Here is an 11696-nt window from a genome sequence, read left to right on the forward strand (position 1 = left end):
GGAGGAGTACATTGAGGATTCTCTGGCTACTGGAGGCATCCGTCCGTCTGCATCTCCTGCCGACGTGGGGTTTTTCTTTGTGGAGAAGGACAAGACCCTGCGTCCATGCATTGACTACGGGGGTCTTAATGATATAACGATCAAGAATTGTTACCCCCTACCACTCCTCTCCTCAGCTTTCGAACCTCTCCAGGGGGCCACCATTTTTTCCAAGCTGGACCTTCGGAATGCCTACCACCTGGTTTGGATACGCGATGGAGATGAGTGGAAGACAGCATTTAACACAGCCAGCGGACATTATGAGTACCAGGTCATGCCGTTTGGACTCACCAACGCCACCGCTGTCTTCCAGGCCCTGGTAAACGATGTGCTCCGGGACATGCTAAATCATTTTGTGTTCGTCTACCTTGACGACATCCTGTTTTGTTTCCCAGTCTGCCCAAGAACATGTTCTCCATGTCAGACAAGTCCTTCAGAGCCTCCTGGAGAACCAGTTGTTTGTGAAAGCCGAGAAGTGTGAGTTCCACCGCTCTACAATCTCCTTTCTGGGATAGGTCATTGCGAATGGAAATGTCCAAATGGATCCTGAAAAGGTGAAAGCAGTGGTAGATTGGCCTCAACCTACATCCAGGGTGCAGTTACAACGTTTCCTGTGGTTCGCTAACTTCTACCGCCGTCTCATTCAGGGAAACAGCACCCTGGCGGCCCCCTCTTTGCACTCACCTCTCCCAAAGTACCATTCACATGGTCTCCAGCTGTTGATAGAGCCTTTGTGCACCTGAAGCATCGGTTCACCACAGCACCCATCCTCGTCCATCCGGACCCGTCCCGTCAATTTGTGGTAGAGGTTGATGCTTCTGATGTTGGAGTGGGGGCCATCCTGTTCCAGCAATCTGCCCAGGACCAAAAGCTCCATCCCTGTGCCTTCCTGTCCCATCGTCTCAATCCTGCAGGAAGGAACTACGACGTAGGCAACCGAGAACTTCTGGTGGTCAAGATGGCGCTGGAAGAGTAGAGGCACTGGCTGGAAGGACCGACCATAAAAATGTGGAATATCTCCGTACAGCCAAGCACCTTAACTCCAGGCAGATCTGGTGGGCTTTGTTATTTACAAAATTCAACTTCACCATTTCCTACCGCCCAGGGTCCAAAAATGTGAAGCCTGATGCCCTCTCCTGCCTATACAGTTCCTCTGCCACACGCTCGGTCTCCGAAACCATTCTCCCTACCTCCTGCCTTGCGGCTTCAGTGGGTTTGGGTATTGAAACCTTGGTTCCCAAGGCACAACGTTCCCAGCCTGAACCTGAAGGGGGCCCAGCTAACCGGTTGTTTGTCCCTAACTCAGTCCGGTCCCGGGTCCTGGAATGGGCTCATTCCTCCAGGCTGACCTGTCATCCAGGTTCTCGTCGAACCCTAGCCTTCCTCCGACAATGTTTCTGGTGGCCCACAATGGTTCCTGACGTCTCTGTCTTCGTCACCGCGTGCACTGTGTGTGCTCAGAACAAGACTCCACGGCAAGCTCCTTCTGGCCTCCTTCAGCCACTACCTGTCCCTCATTGTCCCTGGTCCCATATCTCTCTGGACTTTGTCACTGGGTTACCTCTGTCTGATGGCAACACCGTCATTCTGACGGTAGTGGATCGGTTCTCCAAGGCCGCCCATTTCATCCCTCTCCCCAAACTACCCTCTGCCAAGGAGACGGCCCAGCTCATTATCAGCAGGTCTTCTGGATCCATGGACTGCCGGTGGACATTGTCTCCGACCGGGGTCCTCAGTTCTCGTCTCAGTTCTGCAAGGCGTTCTGCACTCTTACTGGGTCATCGGCCAGCCTATCCTCCGGATTCCATCCCAATCCAACTGCCAGTCGGAGCGAGCTAACCAGGACCTGAAACCACCCTAAGATGCCTGGTCTCAACCAACCCCACTACCTGGAGCTGGCAACTGGTCTGGGTGGAGAATGCCCGGAACACCCTTCCCTGTTCAGCCACGGGACTCTCCCCTTTTGAGTGCTCCATGGGGTATCAGCCTCTGCTCTTCCCAGAACAAGAGCAGGAAGTCAATGTACCCTCGGCCCAGATGTTTGTCCGCCGTTGCCGACGTACCTGGAGAAGAGCTCGGGCAGCACTTCTCAAGACCAACTCCAGGTATCATCAACAAGTGGATCGCCGTCGGACTCCAGCTCCCCGCTACCACATTGGGCAGAGGGTATGGCTTTCCACACAGGACCTGCCCCTTCGGGTGGAGTCCCGCAAACTGTCCCTCCATTTCATTGGTCCATTTTCATCTCTAGAGTCCTTAGTTCCACTGCTGTCCATCTCTTGTTACCCCGTACCTTCCGTATTCACCGTACTTTCCATGTGTCTAGGATTAAGCCCCTCTTTCACAGCCCTTTGTCTTCTGTCTCCAGACCCACCCCTCCTCCTCGGGTCATCGATGGCCAGCCGGCATACACGGTGAGACGCCTCCTGGGTGTTCGACCACGGGGCTGGGGTTTCCAGTACCTGGTTGACTGGGAGGTTTACAGCCCGGAGGAGAGGTGCTGGGTTCCCACTAGAGACATCCTGGATCCAGCCCTCATCGCCGACTTCCAACGCCGACACCCCGGTCAACCAGGTATGCGCCCAGGTAGGATGCCAGGTGGCGCCCTTAGAGGGGGGGTACTGTCATACTCTGATCTGTTTAATCTGTCCTTGTGCTTGTCTCCACCCCCTCCAGGTGTCGCTTATTATCCCTGGTGTATTTATCCCTGTGTTTTCTGTCTCTCTGTACCAGTTCGTCTTGTTTGTCAAGTTAACCAGCGTTTTTGTGTCTCAGCTCCTGCTTTTTCCAGTCTCTCTTTTCTCGCCCTCCTGGTTTTGACCCTTGCCTGTCGTGACTCTGAGCCCGCCTGCCTGACCACTCTGCCTGCCCCTGACCTCGAGCCTGCCTATTGTCTTGTACCGTTTGGACTCCGACCTGGTTTATGAACTATCGCCTGTACCCGACCTGCCTTTTGCCTACCCCTTCTGCTATAATAAATATCGGAGCTCAACCATCTGCCTCCTGTGTCTGTATTTGGGTCTCGCTTTGTGCCCTTATACAATGTATTGAATTTACCACAATCAAGTTGTAGAAACATCTCAAGGATGATCAATGGAAACAGGATGCACCTGAACTCGATTTCAAGTCTTATAGCAAAGGGTCTGAATACTTATGTAAATAAGGTATTTCAGTTTTTTTATTTGTAATACATTTTCAAACATTTAAAAATACAACTTTTTTCGCTTTGTCATTATGCGGTATTGTGTGTAGATTGATGAAGAAAATGTTTAATTTAATGAATTTTAGAATAAGGCTGTAACGTAACAAAATGTGGAAAAAGTCAAGAGGTTTGAATACTTTCCGAATGCACTATATGTACATGTAGGTATGGGTAAATGTGACTACGCAATAAGGATAGATAATAAACAGAGTAGCAGCAGCATATGTGTGTGTGTGTGTGTGTGTGTGTGTGTGTGTGTGTGTGTGTGTGTGTGTGTGTGTGTGTGTGTGTGTGTGTGTGTGTGTGTGTGTGTGTGTGTGTGTGTGTGTGTGTGACGTCAATATCCATGTGATGTGTGTTTTGTGTGTGTGAGAGTTTATGTATTGTGTGAGTGTATTGAAGTGTCAGTGTAGTATGTGTGAGTCTGTTAAGTCCCAGGGTTCTTAGTTTAGTGATGCATTTGAAGGGTACTATGGTGTTGAATGCTGAGTTATAGTCAATGAACAACATTCTCAAATAGGTGTTCCATTTGTCCAGGTGGGAAAGGGCAGTGTGGAGTGCAATAGAGATTGCGTCATCTGTGGATCTGTTGGGGTGGTATACGAATTGGAGTGGGTCCAGAGTGTCTGGGAGGATGGTGATGATGTGAGACATGACCAGCATTTCAAAGCATTTCATGGCTACAGACGTGAGTGCTATGGGGCGATAGTCATTTAGACAGGTTACCTTGGCGTTCTTGGGCACAGGGACTATGGTGGTCTGCTTGAAATATGTAGGTATTACAGACTGGGTCAGGGAGAGGTTGAAAATGTCAGTGAAGACGTGTGGATCTACTAATAAAATCTTTCTAGAGGGGGCTTCAGCACTGTCTCGCCCCTCCTTGGAGCTGCCCATGGGTAGTAATATGAGAGGAATACACATGAATGACAAGACAAACCCCATAGCTCTGTTCCAGTTTACTTTAATTGCATTTGTATTTTTTTGTATTCTCTATAGCTGTCAGAAACACACATTCTCATATGTTCGCATAGCACATTTCCCTGTAAGGTTTTTGTCTTTTGAGCAGAGCGCAATGTGCAGAGTATGTGGTGCAGCAAGTGCAGTATTCTACCATCAATCCCATTGGTGGCCCTTCTCTGGCAGGATATTTGACATTGAGAGTTCCATGGCGCTATACAGAGACATTTTCCCTTTAAACTGTTCCTTATTGATATCCACTGTCTCTCAAAGCTACATCAGATTGTGTCCTTCTACTGGAGAGAATATGTCAGAGAAAAGCTTTTTCTGTGGAGGGATCACTAAAACCCTGTTGCTTTGTTATGCCACTTTCTATTTCCCCTTGGTGAACGATAAGCAGCTACAAAACATGTTATGTAAGGGATTTCAATGTAAATTAAGGCCTCAAGTGATGTATCAATAAAAATGTTTGATTTGCAGCAAGAGCTACTCAAGTTTGCGTTCATTCACTGCTTGATAGCACTATCGTGTCTGTGTATGCTCATGTAAGGCTGTCTTTGTCTTTTTTCTTCAATGAGGAATGATTGGTTATTAAAAATAACCCCACGGTCACATCCTGTGACTAAGTTTGCTATCTAAGAGATTTCTTCAAGTTTTAACATTGCACAAATATCTACTACAGGCTCTCTGCTCAACAGAAAATATCTGTTAAAGGGTGAAAGGTGAGAAGCAATTAAGGAGCTTTAAACTATTTATTTTACTTCTTGCTTTTCTTGTTTCCCTCTGTTGTGTTGTATTGTTACATCTACATCTGGAACAGACGATTGGTACCTAACTATTCTAGTCATCCCTGCCATTCCTATCATGGTCCCTGTCATTCCTGCCATGGCTGCCATCCATCTCGCTCCTCTCCTTCTCCGTCTTTGACTCCTTCACCACCTGAAGGAAGAGAAGAAGCGAAACAGACCTCAGTCAAATTACATCACTTCCAGCAAATGCTGTATAGTGAAATTACACTGTGTAGTGAATATCATCATGGGGACATGGAAAGTATGGAACACATTTTCTTGATACCAGGAAATGTTTTGAATGTTTACCTCTCCATCACGAGTCTCCACTGTCTTAATCACCACGGGCTTTCTTTTAGGGGTGTCTGGGGTGTGGTCATAGGCTATGAGGTGATAAGTCTGATTTAGTAACATTGATACTGTGCATGATCATTTATATCAATTTAATCAATGATGGATATGTTAAATCTAAAGATGATACTGACAAGTATCTGTGTATTTGCTTGGAGAAGGAAATAAAGTAATAGTAGAAGAGAGAGAAAAAAAGACTAGTATTATTGGCAATATGATGTATCTCACCCCTATCACCACTACGGCCGTACTGGGAGGGGTGCATGGGAACAATAATCCTAAAGAGAAATTAAGCAATAGGATGTTAGCTCAGGAACATGTTCATAATCAAACACAAGTAAGGATGTCCTAACCCTTATCCTCCTCACCTGCTCTCCTCTCCCTCCAGCAGCTTGCGGTAAGTGGCGATCTCTATGTCCAGGGCCATCTTGACATTGAGCAGGTCCTGGTACTCCCTCAGGTGGCGGGCCATCTCGTCCTTCAGGTGGTGTATCTCCTCCTCCAGGCGACCCACGTTGTCCTGGTAGTTATTGGCCTCCACGCCAAACTGGTCTTCCATCTCACGCATCTGCCTCAGCAGAGCCTCGTTCTGAAAAATACACACATACTGTACATATGAGGACAATTGTTGGGGGAAGATTCTGTGGGAGATTTTTTGGGGAGGAAATTATGAGGGATTTTGCTCACTCGCATCATCCTCTACTTACATGCGTGACCCACTTGGGTGATTCATGGCTGGCAGCCATTTTGGGCTAAGCCTGAGATCAATGTACTCTAGTTCCTCACTCGGCCAGTGTAAACTGGGGGTGATTACAGATAAATAGGAAGGTTCTGTGAGGCCTCACCGTGCTCTTCAGTGCATCGATCTCACAGCTGAGGGACTGCATCTGCCTCCGGTGCTCATTTTGCTCCTGCTTGGCCTGCCTCAGAGCATCAGTGTTACGCTTGGCAGAGTCCGTCAGGTCAGCAAACTCCGGGAGCACAGAAAAAACACACAAATAAGGACAGGTGTTACTCTGCGTGTGTGCATGCATGAGTGTGTGTATGTGTCTGTGTATTGTTCCCCCCTCACCTTGGACTTGTACCACTCCTCAGACTCATGCATGTTCTTGGAGGCGATGTTCTCGTACTGGGCCCTGATGTCCTTGAGGGCAGCAGCCAGGTCAGGCCTGGCAGTCTGTTCCACCTCCATCTTCATCTGCTGGGTCTGGACACTCACCTGCACGTCCTGGATCTCCTGAAAAGACCGCAGAGCAAGTGAGAAGTTTAGTGGAAAAAAAGGCCTCTAAATGGCAGGTACAATCCAGAAAGGTATGATGCAAATATACTTTAGTGAACTATTCACAAAAATATGTACAGAAATAAATGCAAGTAGGAGCAGATCAGCTTACCAAATGACAGGTAATACACCAGGACCATAACATGGCCATCAGGACCACAGTTTTATTGTTATTCATAAGGATCATAGTGGACTATAATGGGCCATCACAAGATCATGATTTGTGCTCAACCATCTCAGCAGCGGCATCTACCTCTTCATGCAGCTTTTTGAGGAACTCAATCTCATCCATCAGAGACTCGATCTTCCTCTCCAGCTCCAGGCGAGACAGAGTTGCATCATCCACATCCTGGTTTTAGATCAAAGTACTATTAGTAAGTAATTCATCAACCCCAAAACAGGTAAACAAATGCTATTGTCTTGGTTAGATAACACTAAACAGTGGGTAGGTTGCATATGGTAATATATCAACAATGCAGTGCTATCAATATTGTGTTTTGTCATTGTTATAACCCACTGGGCACAGACGTCAATTCAACGTCTATTCCACGTTGGTTCAACGTCATTTCATTGAAATGACGTGGAAACAATGTTGATTCAACCAGTGTGTGCACAGTGGGAAGTATCTTGGGTTGTATTCATTCGTGCACACTGTTGCAAACCGTAGAAGAATGTTTTGCAATGAAAACAAACATTTCTTATTGGAGAAGTTCAGATTAGTTCTTCACCGTTTCAGCCTGTTTGTTTCTGTTTGGTTCTTAGTGAATATACCCCTGATTTCCGGGTTCTCAGAGCTGCCATGTTATCATAATAATCAGCTCTATCTCAGCGAACCAGAAGATGTCACTGTTATGCAGGGCTATGAGGAAAAATATGCTTTGGGTTGCATCATAACTGGTGTGTGATTCAATCAGACTTTTACAGTCAACTATCGACTCGCTGCCCAAAATATTGATTTGGTGTACAGTGTGATGGTTTGAGTCTAGGGTGTGTTTACTTTGCGGAAGACAATCAGGTTACTCTCAGCCTCAGCTCTCTTCTGATTCTCCTCATCCAGCCTGTATGAAGAGGGTGGGGGGTTAGGGTGTGGTCACACATACAAGGAGAACATATATATTACAATCATGCATAGGCCTACTGTTGTAAATTCATGTTGTGATTTCATGTTATCTATTTAGGGGACTCCTTAGAATAAATAAATACATTAATGGAAAATAAATATACATTACATGAAATATATAAGACAATATATTTTGTAGTTAATAAACACACATCCTCTGTATCTCTTTATGGCACTTAATAACTTTTTTATATCGTTTACAATGCTTGGGCTTTAGTCTAGGTTAAGTCCTGCTCTGGACAAAGGAAGCTGAAGCATTGGGACAAGGCTGAACACAGTGCTAATCGCATAAGTGCTATCCAAGGTGTCATCCCAAATGGCACACTATTCCCTATATAGTGCATCCCCCATATGGCTCTGATCAAGAGTAGTGCATTATATAGGGAATAGGGTGTCATTTGGGACAGAGACCAAAAATGTCTGACTGGGTATCATAGGCCTCCTCTGGAAGAAGCATCAGCTGGCAAAAGAAGCCTCTGGATCAATTTGGTAATTCAGAAGTCCTGTAAAAGGGTTAGGGTTAGCGTATCCAACGGGGTCAGCAGCTGCTACTCCAAACACATTTTGGCAAATCACTTGTTAGAGGTCATGTGGACTGCACACACCCTGTTTTAATCCTGACAGCTCTGGGCATTCTGCTGCCAAAGACAAAACTATGTAAGCCTATTGTATACTGACTGATCTGACTAAGCCTTCCCTTTCCCAAACGTGAAATATACTTTATGCTGCCTCATCTCATCTTTAATTCATGCTGTGTTGCAGGGGTCCTTTTTTCCTAATGGGGTCCCTGGCATTGTCCCATCAGCACAAGAAGACACTGAACACCCGCCCCCTAATGGAGCCACTTTCATTGAGCCACATAGATTTTTCCAGATACAATTTTCTCCCCGCCTACACCCAATTTCCCGACCCCTCCTCCTCTTCCTTCTCTTCCGCCTCCTCCCTCTCTCATCACTCTCCCTACTTCTTTCCTGGCTCCACCTTGTGCACAGTCTATCCATCCTCTTCTGTCATCTCTCTCTCTCTCTCTCTCTCTGGGTCAGGGATGTGTATGTGTATTTACATGTAGCTAGTGTGTCTACAGAAATTGTTTACGATAATCTAAGTAACTCAAGTGGGGAAAAATACTGTTTCCCATAACTGGTTGTCTGATTCTTCTAAATGTTAGCTTTCAAAGCTAAATATTGTGATTTGGTTTGAAAGGGCTGATGGAACTGCAGCGTAATTTCAAATTACATGTGTAATTGTGTCTATATTTAAATTCCATGCATGCAGGGACTTTCATCTTCCTTTTAATTAAATGTGTTTCATTTAATAAAACTGCATGTACTGGATGTGGGGGTTTGCTGCCTCATCTCATCTTTAATACATGCCGTGTCACAGGGTTCCTTTTTCCCCAATGGGGTCCCTGGCACCGCCCACCTGGCACCGCCCCATCAACACAAGGAGACACTGAACACCCACCCCCTAATGGAGCCACTCTTATTCAATCACATTGATTTAACCAGATGCTATTTTTCTCTGCACCTACACAACCTCTCCCCACCCCCTCCTCTTCTTCCTCCTCTTATGCCCCCTCCCTCTCTTATCCCCCTCCCTACTTTTTTCCTGGCGCCACCCTGTGCGCAGTCTATCCATCCTCCTCTTCTGTCATCTCTCTCTCTCTCTAGGGGCGGGAATAGACATGGGGAGTGTTTGTGTATTAATATGTAACTAGTATGTCTACAGAAATTGTTCTGATAATCAAACTCAAATGGGGAAAAATACTGTTTCACATAACTAGTTGTCTGAATTTTCTCTAATTTAAGTTTCAAAGCAAAGTATTGTGGTTTGGTATGAAAGGGCTGACAGAACTGCAGCATCACTTCAAATCAAATGTACTGTGTCCATATTTACATCCAATGCATGAGGAAGTTTCATCTTCCTTTTAATTACATTTCTTGATTTAATAAAACAGATTTAATAAAATAATCTGCAGATGCTCAACAAATGCTGAGATGTTCAGGGAAAGTTTTTAAATGCTGCTAATGTACACATGTTCGGCTAATGTACAAATGTTCTGCTACTGTATCCAATGCCTTGTTTTCCTTGGTGTCCCATTCGTTGCTTGGTTATGATATGCTGAAGCACTACATCTTGTTTTTTTTGTTGGATTCTGTCCATTGCCATGACATTCAGCATGCACACACACACACACACACTCACACTGCAGTAAACCACAGTGTGGTAGTATGCTGCGGTGCTTTTGTTTCTGTCCTTCCAAAGTGCCACGCCCCAGCTAGACAGCCACTGCTGAGGGGAGAGTGGTGGTGATGTGGTGAAAGTCACAGACTGTCCACAGTCACACGCCCTGCCCATGTCCCCTCCCCGACAGGCTCTGCCCAGAATGTGTCAATCAACATCAGAGCCCAAAAAACAGCCAGTCCCCTGCCACCTCTGCCAACTTCCTAAAATACACTTCCAATTGTTACACCCACCTTTCCAAACACCACTACCACCCAAAATGTATCTGCGTCACTCATGCACATCCCCAACTATAACCCCCCACCTTCCTTACCCTAACCCTCACTTCCCAAATCTACCCAACCATCCTCCATACCCCACCCCATCCTAACCTCCCTCTCCCTCCTCTGTGTCACCCACCTCTGTTTGAGGAGATTCATGTCTTCGGCCAGGTTGTCCCTCTCAACCTGGTACTGGTCCCTCTCCTTGCCCACGTGGTCCAGCTGGCGCCTCAGCTCCCTCAACTCCTCCTGGAAGAGCTCGGTGGCCCGGTTGGGCTTTCCCTCCTGCAGCTGGCCCTTGAACTGGCTCAGCTCTTGCTGCAGCCCGCTGTTCTGCTGCTCCAGGTAGTGCACCTTGTCAATGAAGCTGGCGAAGCGGTCGTTGAGGTCCTGCAGCTCCACCTTCTCGTTGCTGCGGGTGGCCAGGAACTCGGCGTTGACCGCATCGGCCAGCTGGAAGTCCACCTTTTCGTAGGTGAGACGGGGCAGCTGGGTGCTGGAGCGCTGCCGCTGCTGGTGGTGGTAGTTGGAGGAGCGAGAGGACACCACGGGTGATATGGAGCGCATGTAGCGCCCGCTGGACATTGGCTTGCGGGAGTTGACAGACGAGTAGGAAGGCGAGTAGGAGGACATGGAGATGGGGTTGGGGACCCCGAACGTGCGGCGATAAGAAGTGGAGGTGCGGCCTGAATGGTGGATCATTGAAGGGTGGCTCATGGTTGAGGTTTGGTGGTCTCTAATTCTGCTAACTATCTAATTCTTGCTATCTATCTTTCTAGCTCTCCTTCTTGCTGTCTCTGTTTGTTGGAGCCAAAGGTGCCTCAGAGCAGGGAGTGAAGCAACAGGACGTCCGACTGAGGAGTGCCGGAGCTTTTATACACACGACATCCCATCCTCCTCACCCCCACCCCCCGCTGCCTCTCTGCAAACAGCTCCTCCCCACCCCCACCCTCCCTCCCTCTTTTCTAGTCTCCAGATCCCCTGCCTCCTTCCTCTATCCATCACTCCTCAACATACATGCAGTCTTAGGCCACACCCCGGCCTACAGTAGCAGGCCCTCCTCCCTCCCTGTGTTTTCTTTCTCTCTCTCTCTCTCTCTCTCATTTTCCATCTGCCCCTCCCTTTTATCCGTAGCACATGGCAGGAGGCCAAACTGTCTCCCACGTTAATGTCTGTATCTCTAAAGATGTCTCCATCGCCAAGCCACCTCCCTCTCCTCACATTGACAGCTGATACAGTGTATCCTCTGTAGGATGCTGTGTCCGCTTCCTGCATTTCTTTCTCTACTTTTCCTCTCTTGATTTATCAGTACATCTCCTCCTATTGCTCTGTCCCACTCCTTATCACCATCAACTTCTCTTTCACTGTTAATGTCCTTAATTTACTGTTCATGTAATGGTAGATATACATAAGTGATATCATCAATGTGATTATGTAAGACATTTTAAAGCTGTTC

The 11696-nt window shown here is 47.1% G+C and overlaps 1 protein-coding gene across 1 annotated transcript; it reads right to left on the reverse strand.

The window, feature by feature from the left end:
• Positions 1-4186: 4186 nt before the first annotated feature.
• Positions 4187-11060, reverse strand: prph (peripherin). Its single transcript, NM_001173891.1, is given in 9 exon segments — positions 4187-5137; positions 5296-5369; positions 5566-5615; positions 5706-5926; positions 6183-6308; positions 6410-6574; positions 6870-6965; positions 7614-7674; positions 10380-11060. Coding segments are annotated over 9 exon segments (1470 nt in total). The 5' UTR covers positions 10958-11060; the 3' UTR covers positions 4187-5038.
• Between the last annotated feature and the right edge of the window lie 636 nt (positions 11061-11696).

The sequence above is a fragment of the Salmo salar genome, chromosome ssa22 (genome assembly GCF_905237065.1).
Source record: "Salmo salar chromosome ssa22, Ssal_v3.1, whole genome shotgun sequence".
Taxonomy (NCBI): Eukaryota; Metazoa; Chordata; class Actinopteri; order Salmoniformes; family Salmonidae; genus Salmo; species Salmo salar.